The 23704-nt window shown below is 56.0% G+C and overlaps 4 protein-coding genes across 8 annotated transcripts; 2 read left to right on the forward strand and 2 right to left on the reverse strand.

Moving 5' to 3' along the window:
• Positions 1–37: 37 nt before the first annotated feature.
• Positions 38–7180, reverse strand: MYL11 (myosin light chain 11). Of its 3 annotated transcripts, XM_055134507.1 has the most exons (9): positions 7086–7175; positions 6859–6982; positions 2234–2270; positions 1464–1559; positions 1161–1236; positions 851–955; positions 640–718; positions 327–375; positions 38–232 (listed from the first exon to the last, which is right to left on the reverse strand). In XM_055134507.1, the coding sequence occupies exons 2-9, from the start codon at positions 6927–6929 to the stop codon at positions 128–130; spliced, it is 618 nt and encodes a 205-aa protein (XP_054990482.1). In that variant the 5' UTR covers positions 6930–6982; positions 7086–7175; the 3' UTR covers positions 38–127. The 3 variants fall into 3 exon arrangements, with proteins under 3 accessions (XP_054990482.1, XP_054990483.1, XP_054990484.1); XM_055134508.1 differs by lacking the exon at positions 6859–6982 and having other exon boundaries at positions 7086–7105; XM_055134509.1 differs by lacking the exons at positions 2234–2270; positions 6859–6982 and having other exon boundaries at positions 7086–7180.
• Positions 7181–7753: 573 nt separating this feature from the next.
• TBC1D10B (TBC1 domain family member 10B) lies at positions 7754–19508 on the forward strand. Its single transcript, XM_004615949.2, has 9 exons — positions 7754–8831; positions 11848–11947; positions 12221–12328; positions 12421–12527; positions 16125–16239; positions 16332–16397; positions 16572–16761; positions 17825–17979; positions 18064–19508. The coding sequence occupies exons 1-9, from the start codon at positions 7864–7866 to the stop codon at positions 18703–18705; spliced, it is 2451 nt and encodes an 816-aa protein (XP_004616006.2). The 5' UTR covers positions 7754–7863; the 3' UTR covers positions 18706–19508.
• LOC101541111 (sesquipedalian-1-like) lies at positions 16733–21029 on the reverse strand. 2 transcript variants are annotated; one of them, XM_055134505.1, is made up of 2 exons: positions 19505–21029; positions 16733–16868 (listed from the first exon to the last, which is right to left on the reverse strand). In XM_055134505.1, the coding sequence occupies exon 1, from the start codon at positions 20270–20272 to the stop codon at positions 19652–19654; it is 621 nt and encodes a 206-aa protein (XP_054990480.1). In that variant the 5' UTR covers positions 20273–21029; the 3' UTR covers positions 16733–16868; positions 19505–19651. The 2 variants fall into 2 exon arrangements, with proteins under 2 accessions (XP_054990480.1, XP_054990481.1); XM_055134506.1 differs by having other exon boundaries at positions 16765–16861.
• Positions 21030–21131: 102 nt separating this feature from the next.
• Positions 21132–23487, forward strand: CD2BP2 (CD2 cytoplasmic tail binding protein 2). 2 transcript variants are annotated; one of them, XM_055134504.1, is made up of 7 exons: positions 21132–21232; positions 21654–21847; positions 22097–22232; positions 22343–22500; positions 22585–23020; positions 23099–23202; positions 23276–23487. In XM_055134504.1, the coding sequence occupies exons 2-7, from the start codon at positions 21773–21775 to the stop codon at positions 23384–23386; spliced, it is 1020 nt and encodes a 339-aa protein (XP_054990479.1). In that variant the 5' UTR covers positions 21132–21232; positions 21654–21772; the 3' UTR covers positions 23387–23487. The 2 variants fall into 2 exon arrangements, with proteins under 2 accessions (XP_054990479.1, XP_004615931.2); XM_004615874.2 differs by having other exon boundaries at positions 21133–21232; positions 23096–23202.
• The last annotated feature ends 217 nt before the right edge of the window (positions 23488–23704 follow it).

Consider the following 23704-nt stretch of genomic DNA (forward strand, 5'->3'; position numbering starts at 1 on the left):
CTCCCTCCCTTCGGTCCCGACACGAAGGCGCGGCGGGTAGGAAACAAAGACCAGGCAGATTTTATTGGGGGTCGGGCCGAGGTCTGGCCGGCCGGAGGGCGGGGCCCGCGCCCGCCCCTGGGCTCTCCTACTCCTGGTCCTTGGCGTCGCCGTGCGTGATGACGTAGCAGATGTTCTTGTAGTCCACGTTGCCGCCCACGTCGGGGGGAAAGGCCGCCCACATGTTCTTGATCTGGGGGGAGACGGACACGGGGAGGGGGGCATCTCCCACTGGCCCTTCCCCCGCCCTCCTGTCTCCTCTTCTCCCGGGCCTCTCGCCCACTCACCTCTTCCTGGGAGAAGCGGTCACACTGCGTGGTCAGCAGCTCCTCCAGGCTGCAGAGAAGGGACAGGGCAGGGTGCCGGAGGGGGATGTTTGCGATTGAGTTTCACGGCCTTCCTCCTACCCTGGCGGTGCCCTTCCCCAGCCTCGCCCTGCAAGCCATCTGGCCGCTCCCTATCCTTCCTTCATATTTGCCCTCTGCAAGTTGAAGCCCACGGCCCATTTCCACATTCCTAATTTCTCCCCCTCTCTGGCAGCGCCACACCCGTGGTAGGAATTTAAGGAGGTTTTCCTTAAAACTTGGAGGGGCCACTTACAACTGTTTCTTAATGGTGCCCTTCCCCTCAGGGTCCAGGATCTTGAAAGCTCCAGTGATCACATCCTCAGGATCAGCGCCTGGGGGAGGTGTCAAAGAGCACAGTGGGAGTCAAAGGGCACACAGAAGCTGAGGGTCCTAGTGATCTCACTCCCTAGGGGTCTGGGGAGGGGCCGCTGAGTGAGGGTTTGGATAAAGGATACTTCAGTCACCTTTGAGCTTCTCCCCAAACATGGTGAGGAAGACAGTGAAGTTGATGGGACCGCTGGCTTCCTTCATCATGGCATCCAGCTCCTCATTCTTCACATTCAGGCGCCCTGGAGTAGGGTAGGGGGAGCAAGGCCTGGAGGTTGGGGGGCTGATGCTGGCCAGGCCTCATTCCACTCCTTTGTCATATGGGTAGAGTGAGGCCCAGGGTGGAACTGGCAGGGCCAGAATCAAAGGCTACCACATCCCCTGGACTCTGCAGGTGTGAGTCTTGGTGGGGGGGGGGTGTGCATGTGTGTGTGTGGGGGTGCTCACCCATGGCTGCAAAGGTGTCCCGCAGGTCTTCCTTGTCAATAATGCCATCGCGGTTCTGGTCAATCACAGTGAAGGCCTGCAGAGAGCAGAGGTGGGGACGTCAGTTCTCTGCATCCAGGCTTGGCGCTGGCCCCTGGCAGGTCAGGCTCTGGCCCCCAGCCAGCTGTCCTCTGACACCCTGAGCAGGGAGGGGAATTAGCAATCCTAAACCCTTCCCTCCCCAACAGGTGCACATTCCGGAGAGGGGGCGGGGTAGGGCGCGGCAGGCAGGGGGTGCTCTGGTCGGGACAGTTTCCTCCTCACCTCCTTGAACTCCTGGATCTGGGTTTGGTCGAACATGGAGAAGACATTGGAGCTGCCGCCCTCAGCCGCTGCCCTTCTCTTGGCTTTCTTGGGTGCCTGGAGAGTGAGGGTGGGCCAACGCGTCAGCCCCTACTCTCTGGAAGTGATGGATTCGATCCAGGCTGGTTTCTGACTAATTCTAGCTCTAGTCAAGCTCCCAGCTTCCACCCCCCACCCCCCACCTCAGAGCCTCCTTGCTGAGGGAACTTGCTTCAGTTGCCTCCAAGTTCCTAGCTGGAGCCCTGGAGTCCCTACCCCTCCTTCCTGCCTAACAAGGAGAAGGTCCCCAGCCCCTTCTTGGAACCCTGAGCCTGCCTCTGAGGCTTATTCTTTGGACCGGATACAACTCATTAACTGCAGGAGCCTCTGACTGGCCCCACGGGCATTTAGGCAGCCAAGGGGCTGAGTGCCCTGAATGGAGGGGCCCAGCCTCTCCTCTATGAAGTTCATTCATGACATTAAGAAAGAAGATTCAGAAAGAGGAAAGGAAGGGGAGAGAGAGAAGGGGTGGGGCTTTGAGAGAATATTCCTCCAGCACACATGGTTTCCAAAGCCTCAGGAGCAATCCCCAAGTACAGAGCCTGAATAGCCTCTGAGGATGTCCAGAAGTGCCCCCCCCAATAAATAAATTAATTAATTAAAAAGAGAGAACTTATCTCTTCTCAGAATCAGCTACTTTCTTTCAAGGGCAGAGTGGGGGGGAGGTGGAGGGCAGGGCGCTTGTCACTCACCATGTCTGGTGTCTTGCGGACCAGGTGGTGTCTCTGGCTGGGAAGGAGCAGAGTCAGCTTGGGCTGGCCCCTCTGGCGTTATATAGTCTGCCCAGGGAGCCTTAGCATACCAGGGTAACCTTAGCCCTGCGGGTGCCCACCCAGGATACCAAAATAGCCTGGCTCTGGCCTCTCCTTTCTTGGAGGGCCTGCAGCAGCTGGAGCTGGGAGGGAGGAGGCGAGGGAGGGGCTCGGCAGAGGGAGTGGATCCTGGGGTGCCATTTTACTAGGACCTGTTTTCTCCCCACAGGGGGCTAGAATGTGCCTGAATTCAGGGTGACCCGAGCTGAGGCACAGTCTAGGGAGAGGGATGAACTGGGCCCCTGCAGCCCGGGGGTAACGGGGTATAGATTTCAACCCAGCAAGTCATCAGGCATTAAAGCCATACTTTGGGGCACTTTGAAAAACACAGACCCCCATTTTGTGGAGGTAACAGTGAAGTCTGCTGTGTGGCAGAGCTGGGGTTTTGTTTTGGGGGTTGGTTTTTTGGCGTTTGGGCCACACCTGGTGCTCAGGGCTTATTCTTGACTGCACACAGGGATCCTGACGGTGCTCAGGGAACCTTAGAAGGTACTTTTTCTTTCTTTTTTTTCCTTATTTTGCTTTTTGGGTCACACCCGGCAATGCACAGGGGTTACTCCTGGCTCATGCACTCAGGAATCACTCCTGGCGATGCTTGGGTGACTGTGACCATATGGGATGCTGGGAATTGAACTTGGGTCGGCCGCGTGCAAGGCAAACACCCTCACCGCTGTGCTAACACTCCAGCCCTGAACCTTAGGAGGTACTGGGGGTTGAACTGAACCTTGGTCGGCCCTGTGCGAGGCAAACGCCCTACCCACTCTACTCTGGCTCCGGACCCCAATGAATGGCAGAGTTGAACAACAGAAACAGAAATGGAAGTCCCAGGAAGATTTTTTACATTCCCCTCAGGGAGAGGGGCAGTTTGTTCTGTTGGGTTTTGTTTTGTGTTTTTGCCACACCTGGATGTTCAGGGGCTGCTCTCTGACCCAGAGAGGAGGGAATTTTGAGCGCATAGTTGCACACCTGCTGGGCGCATGAGCTAAGAAGAGCACAGACCGCCTGGAGCCGGAGCGGATGAGCGGAGACTTTGTGTTTCAACTTCCTGAGCCTTGCTTTCCCTCTCTATTAAATAAGTGTGTGATTCCCATTGCACAGAATTTGGGAATGTGAACACTGCTTGGCAAGAGTTCAGTGAGCCATGGTCATGCTGAGGTCCTGCCTTGGTGGAAGTCCCATCTAGCACGGAGACAGGATAAACGCAACACCAAACCACGTGGGCAGGAGCAGAGAAGCAGAAGGCTCGGCAGTCCTGCCTCCGCCGTATGGCAGTGATTTCATGAAGTAGTTCAGGTTGAAGGTGCGAGAGCGGGTGTGCCAAGCAGAGGGCATAGGTGGGCAAAGGCGTGGAAAGGGATCAGAAGTATTCAGGCTGTGAAAACTGTGTTGTGATGAGCAGGGAAGACAAGGGGCATTTGTGCCAGGCCGAGCCTCTGGGAGCCTTGGGAGGGTTTGAAACAGGAAAAGAAAGTGGCCAAGTGAGAGCCGATTGCTGTTTCTTTGGAAAAGCTGGGACTCAGAGGAGGGAAAGGCTGGGACACCAGAAAGTTAGGGGGTTACTTCCTGCTGGTTCCATGGTCTTCTTATGAGAGATGAACTGGGATTTTTCTTTTTTTTTGCTTTTTGGGTCACACCCAGCATTGCTCAGGGGTTACTCCTGGCTCTGCACTCAGGATTTACTCCTGGCGTTGCTCAGGGGACCATATGGGATGCCGGGGATTGAACCCGGGTCAGCCGCATGCAAGGCAAACGCTCTACCCGCTGTGCTATCACTCTGGCCCATGGACCGGGATTTTTTTTTTTTTTTGGGGGGGACCGGGATTTTGAGGTATCCTCTTCCATACCTCCAGGACTTAGTGCCCTAGTCCCTTCCATAGAGTAGTGGTCTAGGGAAACAGGGACTGAAGAAGCCCCAGGAAACCCAGGGTTGATAAGGACACCCGTTTGTTTCCTCCTCCTGCTCCCTCTAGGACCCAATGTCCTGTGGAGGGTGTCTTTCCCCCCTCCCCCCACCAGCCTCATGCCAGCGCCTCTAAGACATTTTCTTTTCTGGGCACTGGGGTCCAGCCACCTGTTGTCTCTAAGAAGAGAGAAGGAGCCATCCTAAACTTAGCAGCTGCTCCTGGCTTCCTGCACTGGCCCCTCCCTGCCTCAGTAGACAGCTGCCTCACCTAATATGGTTGCCATGGGGGTCTAGGCCCAGGGAGGAGCCCACTGGTTACTGGGTTCAGGGAGGGAGGAGGACTTCATATAGGGACATCCTGGAAGTTCTCAGACAGCTTGGCTTTGGGGCTAGAGCGAGAGTACAGCTGGTAGCCATTTGCCTTACGCGTAGCTGAACTGGGTTCAACCCCCGACACCCCAGATGGTCCCCTGTGCACCACCAGGAGTAATTCCTGAGTAACTGAATTCCTGAATTCCAGAGCCAGGACGTACCCCCGAATATTGCTGGGTGTAGCAATAAAAGAAAGAAGAAAGAAAGAAAAGAAAGCAAGCTTGGGTCAAATGGAAAGTGTGGAAGTTGAGCAGATCAGGAGCAAGATGTAGGAGAGACCGAGTGGGAATCGACAGGACTGGGTCTGAGCTGGGAGTGAGGAGCCAAGGAGGAACTGCAAAGTTGGGAGCCAGACTGATCGAAATTTCAGGTGGTGGGCAGAAGGGATAGTACAGCAGACAGGGCACTTGCCTTCTCATGGCCTACCCTGTTTTGTTCCATAGGGTCCCCTGAGCCCCAGCAGGTGTGATCTCTGAGTACAGAGCAGAAGTAAGTCCTGAGCAGTCAGGCGTGGCACAGAAACAAACAAAAAGAAATTTCAGGTGGTTGGAGTCTCTGTGGAAATTGTGGACTTTAAACTATGGTGATGGAGAGGCTGGAGAGATAGCACAGCAGGTAGGGTACTTGCCTTGTACATGGCCGACCTGGGTTCGAGCCCTGGCATTCCATATGGGCCCCCGAGCACTGTCAGGAGTGATTCCTGAGTGCAGAACCCCTTAGCATTGCCAGATATTCTGACCCCCCTCACCCCCCCACAAAAACGAAATACCCCAACAAAACCCCTAGAGATATGGATGGAAGAGAGCAGAGGGTCTCTAAAATTAGAGCCCTCGGGGCTGGAGCGATAGCACAGCGGGTAGGGCGTTTGCCCTGCACGCGGCGACCCGGGTTCGATTCCCAGCATCCCATATGGTCCCCTGAGCACCTCCAGGAGTAATTCCTGAGTGCATGAGCCAGGAGTAACCTCTGTGCATCGCCGGGTGTGACCCAAAAAGAAAAAAAAATTTTTTTTTTTTGCTTTTTGGGTCACACCCGGCTCTGCACAGGGGTTACTCCTGGCTCTGCACTCAGGAATATCCCTGGCGGTGCTCAGGGGACCATATGGGATGCTGGGAATCGAACCCGGGTCGCCGCGTGCAGGGCAAACGCCCTACCCGCTGTGCTATCGCTCCAGCCCCTGAAAAAAAATTTTTAAAAAATAAAATTAGAGCCCTCTGAGGCATTAATATAAAATGGTCACTCTGGATAAGAATTGAGTGCTAAAAGTAGATGAAGGGATATACATGATATATGATAACCTTATAATACCCATACTGCAAACCATAATGACCAAAAGGATAGAGAAAGAGGGTGGGGAGGAGAGAGGGGTGGTGGGGGGAGAGAGAGAGAGAGAGAGAGAGAGAGAGAGAGAGAGAGAGAGAAGAAGAAGAAGAAGAAGAAGAAGAAGAAGAAAAGTGTCTCTGTAGAGGCAGTCTGGGGGTGGGGAGTGTGGAAGGGAAATTGGGGACATTGGTGGTGTGAAATGTGTATGAGTGAAGGACTGGTGAAATGTACACTGGTGTTTGGAACATTGTATGACTGAAAACCAATCATGAACAACTTTGTAACTGTTTATCTCACAGTGATTTAATTAAAAAAAATTTTAAATAAAATAAGATTAGTGCCCAGGGTAGCCTTGGTGATCCAGCAGACTGCAGTCTTGTTTCTGGTAGAAGATGAGGAGCAGAAAGACGTGTGGCAATGAGAGGGAAGGTGTAAATCGGATTCTACTTCTGGATCCCCCCAAAAATAAGAGCACAGATAGGGAAATTCAAAGTTTTGGGGATTCATCGTTTGGGGTCAGGATTCCCACCGGGAGACACTCAGATGGTGAAGTCAGAGTACTAAGAACAGGGATTGTGGGGAGGAACTCATATGGGCGAGGGACTGGTGCTTGAAATTTGTGTAGGAAATAATGGATCCTTAGAGAATTTGAGAGTGGGGGATTCTGATTATAGTGGCCTGAGCTTGGGAGTGTTGGAGTTGGCTTCGGCAGGATAAGGATTAGACAGAGGGATTCTAGAGCACTGGATCAGGGCGTTGGTTCTGTGATGGAGCTCGCAGACTCGGGAGCTAGGTCGAAAATGGGGGTCAGAATGGACTGAGACAGAACTGTGGATTGCTCTTATTAGCTATGGGAGGCACGAATGCCCAGGCTCCAGGCCCTTTACGCGCTGTCCCCAACTGACACCTCTCAGCCTTCCGCGCTTGTCTCCGATTGTCACCGATGTCCCTGGGCTGGCACCGCCTGCTAGGCAGCATCCTGCCCTTTGGATGCTGCCATTGGCTGAGACCTCTGTCTTCCTCCTCTGTTGCTAAAAGTGATAGAACGTGCTCATTGGCTGATGAAGCAAATTAATCGCAAATATGGCCCGCCCTACAGCTGTCATTCTTTCCTGACCTTCTTGGGATACTTACAGCATTCCTCAGGTCTTCCTATTGACTGCGGATGCTGTCGGTCATCGCCCAGCGAGACATCACTGTCTATTCATTTGACCGCCTTCTCCCGTTTTTCATTGGTTCCCTACTACTGTTCCTATTAGCCTGGCCTGCCCCTTTTCGCATAGCACCCGCCTTCTTCCGTGGTCATTTACGTACGCTTCAGCCATCGTTATTGGTCAGGAGGTTCAGTTTCCCGCTTTTCTATTAGTCACTCCCTTCGTCCCGCCTCCTCGTGCCTTCACTCGCCTTCTCATTGGTACTTTAGCCCTCCGCCTTCTCCGTTTCCTCTTTGCACATGACCCGCCCCCGGCCCCACCCACCTTCCCAACGATTGGCAGAAAGCCGGTCCCCTCTCTCCTGTTATTCGTCCAAGGTCTCTGACGAGGCGGGAGAAAAAAAGGAGCGCGATGGGCTGGCCCGCGCGCAGGCGTGAAACCCCGAAACGCTGGGCGCTCAGCCGGCCCCGAGTTGTGTGCGCAGGCGCAAGGTCGGCGGCTCGTCCGAAGCGGGTGGGAGGGGGCGGCGGCGAGAGAGGTGAGAGGGCGCCAGTGAGACCCCGGCGCCCGGCGCCCGGGGACCCCTGCCCCGCCTCCGCGCGCCCGCCGCCGCCCGCGCGCCGCCCCCGCCCCCGGCGTGCGCCGGGCCGCGCCCTTCGCCCTCTCCCCTTCCTCGGCGGGCGGCGCGGCGCGGCCGGAGGGGCGGCGCTTTCTGCGGCCGCCCCGGCTGGGGGGGATGTGAGGGGCGGCCCACGGCCATGGAGACGGGCCCGGCGCCCCTGGTGGCCCCGCCGCGCCGTCATGGCTCACCCGCGGCTGCCGCGGCCCCCTCGCCGCCGCCCCGCGGCTCCCGGGCCGGGCCCGTCGTTTTGGTGGCTCCGGGCCCGCCAGTGACCACGGCCACTTCGGTCCCGGTCAACCTGGTGGCCCCCGGGGAGGCGCGGCCCGCCTGCGTCCCGGTGCCGGCCCAGACCTCGGCCCCAGCCCCTGCGCCGACGGGCGCTGCTGGCGTCGACGGGCTGCCGACCCCGGAGGCCTCCCCTGAAGCCCCGACGGCGCAGATCGGCCCCGGTCCGGAGCCCCGGGTGCCTGCGGCAGTGGCAGGAGCGGAGAGGGCGATGACTCCGGCCCCAGGGGCGGACCCTCCGAAGACGATGGAGCCCAGGACCTCATCTCCTCCTGGACCAGACACCCCGACCGGAACCCCCACCAGGACCCCTTCTCGAACGGCTCCTGGGCCCCTGACGTCCAAACCCCCGCTCGCTCCCAAGCCGGGAACCACAGTGGCCTCAGGAGCGACTGCACGGGTTGCACCGGTGACAGCAGGACAGGTGACCAGTGGACATGGAACTGCATCCGCAACATCAGCATCAGCAGGACAGGCGCCCGCGGACCCCACGGGGGCAGGCCCAGGCCCAGGCCCTGGCCCTGCAGGGACATGTGAGCCGCCGGTAGCTGTTGTGACGGTGACCCCAGCCCCGGAGCCTGCCGATCACGCCCAGGACCTGGGTTCCACGTCCAGCCTGGGGCCTGGCATCTCTGGGCCTCGGGGGCAGGCCCCGGACACCCTGAGCTACTTGGACTCAGTGAGCCTCATGTCGGGGACCTTGGAGTCCTTGGCCGATGATGTGAGCTCCATGGGCTCGGACTCGGAGATAAACGGGCTGGCTTTGCGCAAGACCGACAAGTATGGCTTCCTTGGGGGCAACCAGTATTCAGGCAGCCAGTGAGTACTGGGCACACAGTGGGGCTGCTTCAGGGAAGCAGCTTGGGGAGGGCGTTGCCCGGAATGTGGATGTCCAGGACTCTTGAGGATGGGGGTGGGCAGTGGGAGAGGGATCCTTCGTGACCTCCATCAGACTTGGAGCATCCTGAGGTTTCTGTGGCCTTTTACTCTAAGACTAGGATGCAGGATGTCTGGGTTTGTGCCCAAGCCTTGCATCTGTGCTCTGTGCCCTTGAGCTAGGGCCTTCCCTACTTCAGTGCCTCAGTTTCCTCCCGGTAAAGTATGACGTGATCTCCGCGCCTTGAGATGAAACTCGAGCAATGAGCCAGCTATGCTGGAGGGGCTGGCTGCCAGGGTTCCTGGGGGAAAGAGTCTGGGAGGGATGCAGTACCCCTCCTTCCCCGCCCTTCCCCTCCCCCCCAGTAACCCTGGGCCCAGTGAGGTGGTGCCAAGGATGTCCGGATGATGGAGACCCTGGGGCGAGGTCCGTATGTGAATGAGAAGGGCAGTCATGTATCTTCACTGAAGGAAAGAGGGTGCAGGAGGCCTCTTCCCCATTTCCTCATGTCCCCAGCACGACTTACTCTTTCCTAGTTCCCTCCAGGGCCCTGAGTCACTCCTGAGGTGGGGGTGTGATCGCCTCTGACTTCTTCCTTCCCTCTCTCCAGATCCTGCCCGTTGTTCCTGTACCCCTTTTAGCCTCTCCTCTGCTCCAGCATCACTTGAGCACGCAGGTGGCATGCCTTGAAGTTTGGTGTTAGGATGAAGGGTAATATGCGTAGGGTCTTAGGCTTAGGACCTGACCCTCACAGGGCTTTGTGAGTGCCCAGCTTTTGCCTAGTCCAGGAATTCAGCTGAACCTGATCTGAACTGGAAAGGATAAATAGGCTCTGGGGGCTGGAGAGACAGTTTAGTAGGCAAGGCACTTGCTTCCATGCAGCTGACCTGGGTTCGATCCCAGCATCCCATATGGTCCCCTGAACACCCCCAGGAATAACCCCTGAGCATAGCCAAGTGTGGCCCCCCAAAAAACAGAATAAGTAGGATTTAATCATGGCTTGTGTGTTGAGGGAAGCCCTGTGGCCGGGCAGTTCCCTGCAGGGTATCCAGCAAACAAACCCGTATCTTTGATTGCACAGAGCATTCTCAGTTCTGTCAGAGGAGGCACCTGAAGTTTGACCCTGGTGCTTTCCATGCTTGAGGGATGTATAGTGTACCTAATTTAGAGATGAATAAATAGGATTAGAACAATTGACTGAATTGCCCCGACTCAGTAATGTGGCTCTTTGTGACCAATGGCCCCCTCGGTGCCACGCTGTTCTGAGGAACCTGAGTTGAATTGGATTTCAGTGATCAATTAGGTGCCAATCACCACATGAGCCATTTCTCAGCTTTGTAATTTTGTCCCTCTAAAATCCCTTCCATGCTGGAGAAGTCTCTTCCGAAACATGACTAGCTGTGGTACTTGTTCCCTAAAAAGCTTTAAGGATTTCCTTATTGCTCACAGGATAAACTCTGAGCACATTTAATTTCTTACTATCTGACTCGATAGTGCCTCTGATTTTCTCTTCCTCTTCTCCTCACTGGGTACTTTGTCTTGCCTGCCTCATTCCCAGGCTGCCCCACCTGTCAGGAATGCCCTTCTTCTTTTCCTTCATGACTCATATCTGTCCCCTCCTCCAGGAAGCCTTCTCGGATAGTCACCACTGTTCATCTAATTAGATGTCTCTGCTGTGCATCTTTGTATTTGGATTTTCCACACCATCTTGCAGTTATATTCCACAGCATATGCTACATATTTTGTTTGTGTGTGACCTTTCTGAGGGCAGGAAAGATACTGTGTACTTCCTAGCCCTTTAAAGGAGGTTGGAAGTGATTTATGATGAAGATGAACAGAGGTGCGCCCTCTGTTTAAGTTTCCCTTAGGACAAAATTAATATGAAATGTGCATGTTCTATTTAAGAACTCTGTGTATACAATATCTCAATTGTCTTCTCAGAACATTGTGACAGGTGGCATCCCTTTTTACAGATGAGAAACTTGGGTTACCACTTGCTAATCCTCCAGGACTTTGGGGATGGAAGTGAGGTTTGAGTTCAGGTCGACCTGGACATCTGAGCGCTTCCCATTTCCTTCACCTGGAACGAGGTCCTGCAAGTAACTCTCTCGATACTGATGGAGAGACAAAACAGTGGTCAAACAGCTTGTTGAGAGAGCTTCCCGTGCCCCTTGGGAATGATTTCAGGGAGGAAGAGAAATGGTTGAAGGGATCTCTAGGATCTGGTAGGAGTCTCCGTTTTTTTCTAAGCGAAGAAGTCAATTCTGCATTTTATGGACATCAGTTAATATTACGGAGGCCCTGCCATGAGTAGTCTCAAGTAACTGTTTAGTCAAGTCAGGTAGATGTTTTTCTCTTCATCTTATTAATGAGGAAATTGAGGCTTAGAGCAGTTAAGTGACTAGCCCAAGGTCACACAGTGGTTAAGTGGTAAAGTTAGAACTTGGATGCAGGCCTAAGGCAAAGTGCAGCTTTTAGGGGCCAGAGCGATAGAACAGCTGTAGGATGTTTGTCTTGCATACAGTGGACCCTGGTTCTATCCGTGGCACTCCATATGGTACCCCGAACACCGCCAGGAGTAATTCCTGAGTGCAGAGCCAGGAGTAACCCCTGAACATCTCCGGGTGTGATTCAAAAAGAAAAAAAATAAAACCCCAATGTGTGGCTCTAAAATATTCCATAATTGTGTCCCAAACTTGTCTGTTTCAAGGGGGATTTGAATACTCTCCAACATGAGGACTCAATCCTTTGAAATAGTTCTTCTAAATGAAGAATTTCTTTCAGTGTGGAAAACTAGGATTTTGAATGATCCATGGCCAGACATCCTGCATAGCTCAAAAGATGCTCTACGTCAACCCTTTCACTTGAACCTGGGAGGGTAACTGGCCTCCGTCTTCCCAGCGGTCCAGGTTTTATATTACTGCTACTGACTCTTTCCGTGCTGCCCCCATTCTGCAGAGAGAGTTCCATTCCCGTGGATGTGGCTCGGCAGCGGGAACTCAAATGGCTGGAGATGTTCAGTAACTGGGATAAGTGGCTGTCGCGACGTTTTCAAAAGGTTTGAGAAGCTGAGTGGTGGGCAGGGCAGTGGATAGGGGCTGGGGGCACAGGGTGGGCCCATGTGCTCCGGGAAAGCGCAGGAGCTTGGCATTCGCTGCTCTCTGGACCATGTTGGAGGTGGGTGGTACTTGGGTCTGTGGGGAGAAATGACTCTAAAGACAGAAGGTTGGGGGTCCAGTGTCGTCAAGCCTGTGACATGTGGGAGGGGTGTCCCACTGAGGGAAAGCTTGGCGGTGGGGCCAGCCCCTGAAGCTCTGCCGCTCTGCCCTAGGTGAAGTTACGCTGTCGGAAGGGTGTCCCCTCCTCCCTCAGAGCCAAGGCCTGGCAATACCTGTCCAATAGCAAGGAACTCCTGGAGCAGAACCCCGGCAAGTTTGAGGTGTGTGAAGCTCCGTGATCTGGGGACTGGGACACAGTGAAGGATGTTGTCAGTTTTCCAGATCCTGAGATTTTCCCACCGCCCCCCTGTAGGAACTGGAACGAGCTCCTGGGGACCCCAAGTGGCTCGATGTGATTGAGAAGGACTTGCACCGCCAGTTTCCGTTCCACGAGATGTTCGCAGCTCGAGGGGGACATGGGTAAGGCGGCCTGCCCACCTGGGCAAGTTTGTTGAAGGCTCCGGGCTGGGGAGGAAACTGGTCCTGCCCTTGAGAACTTCTGGAAGAGGGGTTCTTTTTTTTTTTTTTTTTTTCCTTTTTGGGTCACACCTGGCGATGCACAGGGGTTACTCCTGGCTAATGCACTCAGGAATTACTCCTGGCAGTTCTCCGGGGACCATATGGGATGCTGGGAATTGAATCCGGGTCGGCCGTATGCACGGCAAACGCCCTATCCTCTGTGCTATCGCTCCAGCCCCTGGAAGAAGGGTTCTTACTGGAGAGAAAGTCAAGCTGTATTGAAGAAAGCGTTCTTGGAGAGAGACTCTGACTAGGACTCGGGATACAGGTGTGGTAGGGAGTTCGGAAGAGAAGTTCATCATGCACAGCAAAATTAATTTGAGGGGCTAGAGAGACAGTACAGCAGGTACGGCACCTGCCTTGTACATGGCTGACCCAGGTTTGCTTCCTGGCATCCCATATGGTCCCCCAAGCCCTGCCAGAAGTGATCTCTGAGCACTGCTAGGAAAAAAAAAAACAACCATAAAATGCATTTGAGCATTTTTTTTCTTCTGGTGAAGCCAGGGATTAAAGTACAGGGCCTCAGAGTAGGAAGGCAAGTGCCCTGTCCCTACTCTGAGCTGCATCCTTGGCCCTAACCTGGGTTTTGCAAGATAGGTGGGAGCTGATCAGGAGGCAAAATGTTCTTGAGGACTGTGTCATCTGTGTTGTATGGGTTAGTAGAGTCGGAGAGAGCTGAGTTTGGAAATGTGATTTGGGGTCCTTAAATCAGTGGTTTTCAATTTCTTTTTACACCTGTGAGTCATTGGAAATACAAGTTTTTGAGAAGTGGCAGATGCTGTGTGTGTGCACTGCGGCTCACGCTCGTCATCGCGGGCAGTGCCGTCACCCTCTGCTCCACTCCCGGATCCAGGCGGGCCATTTTCTAAGCGCTAACAACTTTTTTCTTGGATCAGTACTTGGCTTTTGTTTGGTATGCCACACTTTCCTCAAACTGCGTACGTGCCACTCCCTAGTATGTAAGCTGATCTCTGGCGGTTCTCTGATGGACATTTTTTGTCAGTAGTTTCATCTTTTCAGCAAAGATTTATTGAGAACACAGTGTCTGCCAGGTGCTGTTTTAATCACAGACGACAGCATCAGACAAAACATAAAACTCCTGGCCTGGGACGTAGCTCAGCGGTAGGCCACTTCCTTGCTTGTGTTAGGCTCTGGGTTCAGTCCCTGGCACTGCAAAAACAAAACCAGCCCTTATGGGGCTTACGATATCTCCGCACAGAGCCAGGAGTAAGCCCTGAACACTGGTGGGTGTGGCCCCCCAAAAAACAAGAAAAAGTGCCCAGTCACTTGAACATTTCAAGATGAGAAAAAAAAACAGAAATAGAGACAGGGAGGGAAAACAGGAGTGGTGGAAAAAAACTGTGAGTTTGACTCCTGGAAGAAAAATGCAGAGAGATTTTAGTGATCAGCGGCAAGAAATGCGAGATGGGTCAAGTAAAGGCAGGTCTGCAAATTGGCTTCCAGAGTTCGGTGACCGTGATGTGAAGCAGTGGGTTAATGCCTGATTGAGGGTGTGTATGTGGTGGGGGAGGGGAGTAGAGTGATAGAACAGTGGGTAGGGCACTTGATTTGCATGCAAGCACTTGCCAACATCCCATATGGTTCCCCAAGCATTGCCAGGGGTTATTCCTGAGTGCAGAGCTAGGAGTAACTCCTGAGTATTGCCAGGTGTGGCCAACCCCTCTATCTCCCCCCCCTCAAAAAAAATGCTGTTGAAGTGCCAGAAAGATCGCTTAGTGGCTTGGGTGCATGCTTTGCCTGCTGGATGCCCAGATGCAGTGGCCAGCACCACATGTTCCCTGAGCATTGCCAGGAGCAATCCTGAACACTGCCAAGTGTGCACTCCTCCTGGTATATATAAAAAAGATGTTAAGCTAGAGGAAATAACAAATGTGGTTACCAAAGAGAACAATCTAGTAGGGAAATGGTGATGCAGTCAAGATGGACAAGTTACAAGTTGTCGGAATGATGGTCTGTGGAGCGAAAAGATTGTGTTTGGCCAGGATCACAGACAGCTCACCCACAGCTCCAGTGGGAAAGGCAGGTCAGAGAAGCAGGCAGGAAGGTAAATATCTTGGGAGTTGATGCTTCTTTTACTGTGTATTAAGTAATATAACTAGTATGTCAGTGTGCTGTTGCAAAGTGAAAAAATGCTGTTGATAGTAATGGAGTTGTATGTAGATAAGCACAAAAGAAGATCATACTTAAATGCTAGGAAATAACTATTGAAGCAGTGGTCAGGAAGATGATCCAGGAAGTCATTTGTTTCCTATTATATGTGAAACATGTTCCAAGACCCCCAGTGGATAGTCCCAAACCCTAGATAGACTGTGCTTTTCCATTATCCGTACAGATCTCGATAAAAAGGTATAGTAAGAGGTTAACAACAATAAGCAATAATACAATTGTAGTAATAGCAATAATAAAAGTTATCTGAGTATGGTCTCTCAAAATATCTTCATGTATGAGTGTTTTTGGACCACAGTTGTGGGTAACTGAACTTACAGATTAGGGGGATCACTTTCTGGTAAGAGGAGGAGGACTGAGCTGTGATGTGGCAGTGGAGGTAGAGGTTCAGCAGACTCCAGTGGAACCAGGAAGCCGGGAGACATGGGGATACTGGGGAGTTTGGCACTCAGGGATTACTCCTGACTCTGCTCAGGATAACCCGAGGAGTGATGGGTGGCAGGTTTTTTTTTTTTTTTGGAGGCGGGGTGTTGCACACTAGCTGTGCTCAGGGCTTACCCTCTCAGGAATCACTCCTGGTGAGGCTCAGGTGACTTATGATGCCAGGGATTTGAACCCAGGTTGGTCACATGCAAAGCAAATGCTCTACTCACTATATTAATCTTTTTTTTTTTTCTTTTTGGGTCACACCTGGCAGTGCTCAGGGTTTATTCCTGGCTCTGCACTCAGGAATCACTCCTCGAGGTGCTCGGGGGATCATACGGGATTCTGGGAATCAAATCCGGGTTGGCTGCGTGCAAGGCAAACGCCCTACCCGCTGTGCTATCACTCCAGCCCCACTATATTAATCTTTTTAAATTTAGTTGTGTGCTGGTTTTTGATGGGTCAGTGAATAGGATTCCCATGCTTCGACAGAGCATCCTCAAGCAGTCGGCACTGGTCCAGGGTAGAGATTTAATTTTGTGTGAAGAGACATGAACTGTCTGAGGCACAGCTGGCTTCCCACACTGTCACTGAGGGACTTGCTGGGGTGAACGGACTGGGGGGAGCCGGCCGTGAAGGGCCCGTGGCAGATGAAGGCTGGATGGAGCACAGCCTGTGCTGGGAACAGACGGGCCGTGTAGGCGAGGGTGGAGGGCTGGAACCTGGGACGCTTTATGGTCTGAGTGTGCCTTAAACTTGAGAGGCAGGCAAGGAAAGCGTGGCGAGGAGGTGGCAGTGAAGCTCTGAAGGTTTGGGGTAGGAGGGTTAGCCGGCAGCAGTGGTCTCCCAACGCCCGTGACTGCCCTCATGGTCTCCCCCACCCCACAGGCAGCAGGACCTGTACCGCATCCTGAAGGCCTACACCATCTACCGACCCGACGAGGGCTACTGCCAGGCCCAGGCCCCTGTGGCCGCAGTGCTGCTTATGCATATGCCCGCGGAGGTCAGCATAGGTCGGGCCTGGCGGGGGACGGGGACGCTCTCTTCTCCCGTGTCTCAGGCCCCACCCCTCTCCTTGTTCTTGTCCTTCCTCAGCAAGCCTTTTGGTGCCTGGTGCAGATCTGTGACAAGTACCTCCCCGGTTACTACAGTGCAGGGCTGGTGAGTGACTGCGGGCTGGGCGTACCCGGGGCTGGGACTTTTCCCCCAAGTGTGTCGGAAGTCACCTTGTGCTGTGCCCCCTTCGTTCCCTGGCCTCTGGGCCTTCCGCACTGAGGCGAGGATCCCCTCCCAGGGCCACAGCAGGTCTCGCCTCACGGCTTGTCCCATCTCCAGGAGGCCATTCAGTTGGATGGAGAAATCTTTTTTGCGCTGCTGCGCCGGGCCTCCCCGCTGGCACACCGGCATCTGCGGCGACAGCGGATCGACCCCGTGCTCTACATGACGGAGTGGTTCATGTGCATCTTCGCCCGCACCCTGCCTTGGGCCTCAGTGCTGCGTGTCTGGGACATGTTCTTCTGTGAAGGTACTTCTGTAGCCGGTCAGGCCGTGGGGCACTGGGGTTTCTGAGGCCGCTGCAGAGGGCACCTACTTCCATCAGGTATTTGATGGGTTTCACTGGACGCCTGTGGGCTTGAGAAACGGAGGCTTGGCTTTAGCTGTCCTGGTACTGCTGTGGCACCTCTTCTAACCCCCAGGGGCCTAACACTCATGATGGATCGTTCCCTTTCTTAGTTTTTTTAGTTTGTGCTTTTGGTCTCCCGAGTACTGCTTCCCAGCTGTTCAGGCCAGACAGGTCAACATGTGGGCCTGGGGATATAATGCTGCTGGGATTCTTCAGTACTGGGACCGCCTAGAATGGGGGTGATACCTGGGGTTAAACGCAGGGCTTTGTGCATGCCAAGCACGTGCTTCAGCCCTTGTTGCTATCTTCCTGGCCTCTTCATTTCTTTCTTTCTTTTTTTTTTTTTTTTGCTTTTTGGGTTACACCCAGCGATGCTCAGGGGTCACTCCTGGCTCTGCACTCAGGAGTTATCCTGGCTGTGCTCATGGGACCATATGGGATGGTGGGAATCGAACCCGGGTTAGCCGCATGCAAGGCAAATGCCCTACCCGCTGTGCTATCGCTCCAGCCCCCAAGCCTCCTCATTAAAAATGAATCTATTGTTTTGTTTTAGGGACCACAGCCAGCAGTGCTAAGGGACTGCCTGGCCCTGTGCTCAGGAGTCATTCCCAGCCAGTGCTTGGGGGGACAGTGCAGTACTGGGGATTAAACCTGGGGTTCCTGGGGCTGGAACAATAGTTCAGCGGGGAGGACACTTGCCTTGCACACATCTGACCTGGGGATCCTGACATCCCATATGGTCCCCCGAGCCTGCTAGGCGTGGCCCCCAAACCAAAAGCGAACTAAGCACCTTCCTGGGCTCCTGCATGTAAAACCTGCACTCAGCCCTTGAAGCTCTCTCTCTGGTGCTCCTTTCTCTCCTTAAGGCCTTAGCAGCTGAGTGGGGCTGCTGCGTCCCTTCTGAATGGAACAGGCTGAGATCCCAGGCCTGATCCCTCAAGGCTGCTTTTCTCTGGCCCCACAGGCGTGAAGATCATCTTCCGGGTTGCCCTGGTACTGCTGCGGCACACGCTGGGCTCCGTGGATAAGCTGCGTGCCTGCCAAGGCATGTACGAGACCATGGAGCAGTTGCGCAATCTTCCCCAGCAGTGTATGCAGGAAGACTTCCTGGTGCACGAGGTAGGATGTGGCCTTAGCACACGTTACATCTGCCTCAGCCCATCATTTTCTGTACCGTTCTAGCCCCGCTTCTCCTCTCACTAGGTGACCAACCTTCCAGTAACAGAAGCCCTGATTGAGCGAGAGAATGCAGCCCAGCTCAAGAAGTGGCGGGAAACCCGGGGAGAGCTACAGTATCGGCCATCAAGGCGATTGCATGGCTCCCGGGCCATCCATGAGGAGCGCCGGCGGCAGCAGCCACCCCTGGGCCCCTCCTCCAGCCTCCTCAGCCTCCCGGGCCTCAAGAGTCGAGGCTCCCGAGCAGCTGGGGGGGCCTCTCCCCCCCCTCCTGCCCGAAGGGCCAGTGCTGGGCCTGCCCCAGGGCCTGTGGTCACTGCAGAGGGACTGCATCCATCCCTTCCTTCACCTACTGGCAACAGCACCCCTCTGGGCTCCAGCAAGGAAATCCGGAAGCTGGAGAAGGAGCGGCAGAAACAGGAAAAAGAACGGGAGAAGGAGCGGCAGAAGCAGGAGAAAGAGCGGGAGAAACAGGAGAAGGAGCGGCAGAAGTGGGAAAAAGAGCAGGAGAAGGAACAGCAAAAGCTGGAGAAGGAGCGGCAGAAGCAGGAGAAGAAGGCCCAAGGCAGGAAGCTCTCACTGCGCCGGAAGGCAGATGGGCCCCCCGCACCCACAGAGGGCGGGGACAGGGCCTCAGCATCTGAGACCCGCCAGGATGCTTACTTCTGACTGCATGGCCCTCCTCCTCTTCCCTCGGCCAAGGAGCAGGCCTGGCCAGGTGCTGGCCCCGGCCCCCAGCAGGCTGACCCTTTCTGAAGAAAGCGGCTTGACTTCCATCTCCTAGCCAGCCAGGACAGTCGGAGTGCATGGGGCAGTGGGAACAACAGCAGGGGTCTCACTCCTGTCCCAGTTCCCACGGGGCCCCTTCCCAGGTACTGTCCTGGTTGGCCTTCTGTCACCGTAGTGGTGATGTGGCCCTGGCAGTCAGCATTTTTCAGATTCTTACACTCCGTCGCCCCCTTCCCCGTGAAGCGGACGGAGCTGGGTTCCTTTTTCTCTGCAGTCCTGCCTGTCTGCCTCCCTCCTGGCTGGGAGCCAGGTTCTCACTACTTTGGGACATCTCTGTGTTGTAATTATGTACAGAGGACCTGCTTGGCCCCAGGGCGGGGCAGGGCGGGGTGGGGGCTCTAACTTCTGCCCTCTGGTTCTCCTTCCACAGTGTTCTTACCTAGTTTATTTAAGGGGACATGCACTGGAACAAGGACTGTCCCTCTCGTCCCTACACACCAACCTCGCTCTTCTTCCTGTCCACGCACCTTCCTCTGTATTCTCAGGCTTCTGCTTTGTCTCACCAGCAACCCCGCCTTTCACCTATTCCCTAGCAACCCTCCTCCAGCCCCTCTCTGGGCAAGGGGTCATCCCTTGAGCTATAGGGGTGGAACCCAATGTTTACATTCTCTTCTGTCTCTGCTCCCACCCCATGCGGCGCTTTGAGGAACCAGAACCGGAAAAAAACCTGCTGTTATACCTGGGCATGTCTCCGGCCTTGTTATTTGATGAGCGGGTTAGAGTAATGACTGGGGAGGGATGCAGGGGTGAAGCCAAAATATGTGCCTCTAAGGAAGCAGTCTGCTGCTCTCGGCAGGAAGGAGCCTCCTGGCCTTGGGTCCATCTCTCAGTCATCCATCAACAATGGGTGAGCTCCTGCGGACTGGCGGCCTCCGAGGTCATTGGCCTCGTGGAGGGCTCCCCGGACCAGCTGTAGTACCCGGATCTCCTTCCCAAAGCGCTCGTGTAATTCCTGGAAGCTAGAGGGAGGATTGAGGGTGGCGAGGAAGTCCTGGTGCTCTGGGGGTGAGCTGGGCTCGTGGCCAGCTGCCTGGCACAGCTCCCGGTACTGGGCCTCGAGTGGGGGTAACAGCACTGCTAGTCGCCTCCAGCTCACCCTGGCCAGCGCCCCCAGCCAGGCGCCCAGCTCCTGCTGGCTTTCTGCAGCCAGTTTGTAGGCCCGCCCGCCCTCGCTGCCGTCGCCCCCGGGGGTCACGATGGTGAAGGCGTAGGGCTCCGTGGCCCCCAGGCGGGGCGCCACCTGGCAGTTCTCCAACAGGATGAGGCCCAGGGGTGTGCGGTCGGCCCGGTGCTCCAGATAGAAGAGGAGGTTCCCGCGCAGGATGAACCAGCGGCGCTGGTAGCTGGTGTTCCGGGCGCCCTTCTTGAGCAGGACGCCCTCCTGGTCCGGCGCCTGCGCCTGGTACCCGCGGAAGAACCCGAGCACGGGCTTGCGGTGCAGCTTCATGTTGGCCGGGGCTCGGAGGGGCGCCTGGGGGCAGGAGAGAGGCCTGGCAGTCTGGGCCCCGGTGCTGCCCGCCGCGGGCCGGCGGGATCCGGACTCGAGTGTCCTCAGCCGGGTGTCCGGTGCCCCGAGACCGAGACCCACTCTCCCGCCTCCCAACTTCAGCTCGTCCCAGTGGGCCAGATCACAGCCTGGGGGCCTCTTCTCCGTGAGGCGGCAGAGTGGACGTTGCTGCCTTTTTCGAGGCCTACCTGGGGTCAAGGCACAGGGGCTTCTGGCCTGGGTACTAGGCACAGGTGCCACTCCCTGGCGATGGCTCTTCTACCTCAGGAATCAGGAACTTGCCCTGGGGATAGGCCCGGGGTAAGTAACCTCCCCTGGGTCCTAAAGGCAGCTGGGTTCAGGCAGCGGCCAAAAGGCGGTCGGAGCCCCCGGGTGGCCATCCCGGAGCCGGGCTCTCCCCGACTAGCCGGCAGACGCTGGGTGCGAAGAAGGGTTTCTACTGAGCGAGGTGGCGGGTCGCACTAGGCCGAGGCCCAGGGGCAACGGCGACTCAAGCCTGGAAGGGGAAACCAGGGCAGGAATCCGCGAGCCCGGCTCGGACTGACATCGTGGGGGCTCGAGGTAGAAGCGCTCCACGCTCGCCCATTCTGCTACAGTACGAGGGAACGGAAACCACTTTCTGCCATCCCTCGACTGACCGGGGCGGAGGCGCTCAAACATCCCTCTAGTAGCCGTTGTTTCCCCCACGCGGTGACGTCACTGCAGGGGGTGGGTGGGCTGCTGCACCCCATCCCTACTTCCGCCCGCTCTCCGTACTGGGCCTCCAGCCCCAGTGAAGCTACTTCCGGTCTCCCGGGCGCCCGCCACAATCCTCTTCCGGGTGCGGGCGGCCCGGTGCCCCGGATGTGCCTCTGCTGAAAGCATCTTTGCTTTTCTTCCCCGCCTCCCCTGGATCCCTAGGTGAGCACGCGCCAGGGGGCTTCTCGGGTCTCTGTGGCTCGGTCGCCTCTCCGCTGTGTACACGTACCCCGAAGCAGTTGGGGTTCGGGGCTTCCCCGCGGGGCCGGGAGCGCGGCGGGAGAGAAGCGGAGTGACCCGGGTGCCAGGTCGAGTCCTCCCGGGCGCCAGGTCGAGTCCACCCAGGCCTTACGGGCTTTGAGGTGGTTTGGCGTAAGGGAGCGGGTGTCCCCGCACCGCGGGTCGCCACGTGAAGGAACACTGAGCGCGGAGGGGGTCCGGGGGAGGTCGTCCGCGAGCTCGCCTTAGGATGCCGAGCCCAGGGGCCCTCCTGGCCGCCCACTCTCCCCCCCCTCCCTCCCTTCCTCCCTCTCCGCCCTGATTCTAAGTCCTTTTCCTCCCACGCCGGCTGCTGCGTGAACAGGGGAACGTTTCGTTGTGCCTTCTCTTCTCTCGCCGGGCATGAGTGTCATCCCCCGGTTTGCAGTTCCCTGAATCGACTCCGTTTCCCTTGGCCCAGTCGGGGAAGGCCTTTATCCAGTCATGCCAAAGAGGAAAGTGACCTTCCAAGGCGTGGGAGATGAGGACGAGGATGAGATCAGTGTGCCCAAGAAGAAGGTGAGGGGCCTTGTGTTGTGTTGCAGGACTGAAGGGACGAGCCGGGAGATAGAAACCAGAGGAGTAAGAGAATTGAGAATTGAGGACGGGGATGGCCAAGGAGGAGGGGGAGGTCAGGGTTAGCTTTGCCAAGGTCTTTGACAAGTGCGCTTGGAAGATTTTCAGTTTGAGTCCAGATCTAGAAAATTGTGGGGCGGGGAGGGAATTTGTCCGGTGACCACATCTTAGTTTGCTGGTTCCTGCTCACAGCTGGTAGATGCCGTGGGTCCTGTCGGGGGTCCCGGGAGCCGCTTCAAAGGCAAACACTCTTTGGACAGTGACGAGGAAGACGATGATGATGAGGGGTCCAGCAAATATGATATCTTGGCTTCAGAGGATGTGGAAGGTGAGCGGGTCCCTCCCTGTTGGCACAGACGGTGGCTGTTGGGGGTTCCTGCAGGGGCCGGGCTGTGCCTTCCGCTCTCGTGACATGGGGCTCGGGTGTCTTCGGTACAGGTCAGGAAGCGGCCACACTGCCCAGTGAGGGAGGTGTGCGGATCACCCCCTTCAACCTGCAGGAGGAGATGGAGGAGGGACACTTTGATGCCGACGGCAACTACTTCCTGAACCGGGATGCTCAGATCCGAGACAGCTGGCTGGACAACATCGACTGGGTGTGGCCCGGGGTGGGCTGTTGGCGGCCGTGATGTGGGGCCTGTGGTCCGCGTGTGGGAAATTAACCTGTTTCCACATTACAGGTGAAGATCAAGGAGCGGCCCCCGGATCAGAAGCCCCCATCAGACTCCGAGGACGAGGAAAACTCGGGCCAGACCCCACTGAGCGCCCAAGCCCTATTGGAGGGTCTCCTGGAGCTACTGTTGCCAAGAGAGACAGTGGCCGGAGCACTGAGACGGCTGGGGGCACGGGGGGGATGCAAACGGGGTGGCAAGGGGCCAGCGCGGCCCAGCTCCCCGCAGCGCCTGGACCGACTTTCTGGGTTGGCTGACCAGATGGTGGCCCGGGGCAACCTGGGCGTGTATCAGGAGACGAGGGAACGGCTGGCCATGCGGCTGAAGGGTTTGGGGAGTCGAACCCAGGGAATGCCTGACCCCACCCCCCCTCCCTCTCTGGACATGTTTGCTGAGGAAGTGACAGAGGGGGAGCTGGAGACCCCCACCCCTGTCCCGAGAGCAGGTAAGCCAGAAGGGCAGTAGACGGGTGCAGCCTTGTGCAGGGGCAGGGTGCCTGTGGTCACGCCTGTTATTTCAGAAGCAGAGTCTTCCGGTGACGGTCTCGCCGACGTGATGTGGGAGTATAAGTGGGAGAACACGGGGGATGCTGAGCTGTACGGGCCCTTCACCAGCACCCAGATGCAGGTAAGCCCCATCCTCTCCTTCTGTCTGTCCCCCTGCGTCAGGCCTCTCCTAGCTCTGTCCTCTCTCCCCACAGACCTGGGTGAATGAAGGCTACTTTCCAGACGGTGTTTATTGCCGGAAGCTCGACCCGCCTGGTGGACAGTTCTACAACTCCAAACGGATTGACTTTGACCTCTACACCTGAGCCCGCTAGCGGCCCCTTCTTTCCTGGACTGTGCCATGCAGACGTTGGAGGCCACTTTTCTGTTTCCCTTGCCCAATAAAAGCCTTTAGTTGTGTATTAGGGCCGTGGCTGTGGTGATGGCCGGAAGCCAGGGACCTTCATTGCAGCCCTTTTGGACTCACGGTGGTCCTTTTAAATGTTGGAGGGGAGCTTTGGGGGTGGTTATGGGGGGCTTCTTCCAGTCTCGGCGTCTAAGTGATGCCAGGGATGGCACCTCCCCAAAGCAGAGCATGCGCTTTGATTCATCTCTCCGGCCCTTTGCCTTGGTCCGTGAGATTT

Source organism: Sorex araneus, chromosome 4 (genome assembly GCF_027595985.1).
Source record: "Sorex araneus isolate mSorAra2 chromosome 4, mSorAra2.pri, whole genome shotgun sequence".
NCBI classification, from domain to species: Eukaryota; Metazoa; Chordata; class Mammalia; order Eulipotyphla; family Soricidae; genus Sorex; species Sorex araneus.

Coding starts and splice junctions, on each gene's coding strand:
- CD2BP2 (XM_004615874.2), top strand. CDS start 21,773: ATGCCAAAGAGGAAAGTGACCTTCCAAGGCGTGGGAGATGAGGACGAG. Junction 22,501..22,584: donor GGCTGGACAACATCGACTGG/GTGTGGCCCGGG, acceptor TCCACATTACAG/GTGAAGATCAAGGAGCGGCC. Junction 23,203..23,275: donor TCACCAGCACCCAGATGCAG/GTAAGCCCCATC, acceptor CTCTCCCCACAG/ACCTGGGTGAATGAAGGCTA.
- TBC1D10B (XM_004615949.2), top strand. CDS start 7,864: ATGGAGACGGGCCCGGCGCCCCTGGTGGCCCCGCCGCGCCGTCATGGC. Junction 12,528..16,124: donor GCAGCTCGAGGGGGACATGG/GTAAGGCGGCCT, acceptor CCCACCCCACAG/GCAGCAGGACCTGTACCGCA. Junction 16,398..16,571: donor GTTACTACAGTGCAGGGCTG/GTGAGTGACTGC, acceptor TCCCATCTCCAG/GAGGCCATTCAGTTGGATGG.
- MYL11 (XM_055134507.1), bottom strand. CDS start 6,929: ATGCTGCCTAGCAGGCGGTGCCAGCCCAGGGACATCGGTGACAATCGG. Junction 1,560..2,233: donor TCCGCAAGACACCAGACATG/GTGAGTGACAAG, acceptor CTCACTCTCCAG/GCACCCAAGAAAGCCAAGAG. Junction 376..639: donor GGCACCATTAAGAAACAGTT/GTAAGTGGCCCC, acceptor CCTTCTCTGCAG/CCTGGAGGAGCTGCTGACCA.
- LOC101541111 (XM_055134505.1), bottom strand. CDS start 20,272: ATGAAGCTGCACCGCAAGCCCGTGCTCGGGTTCTTCCGCGGGTACCAG.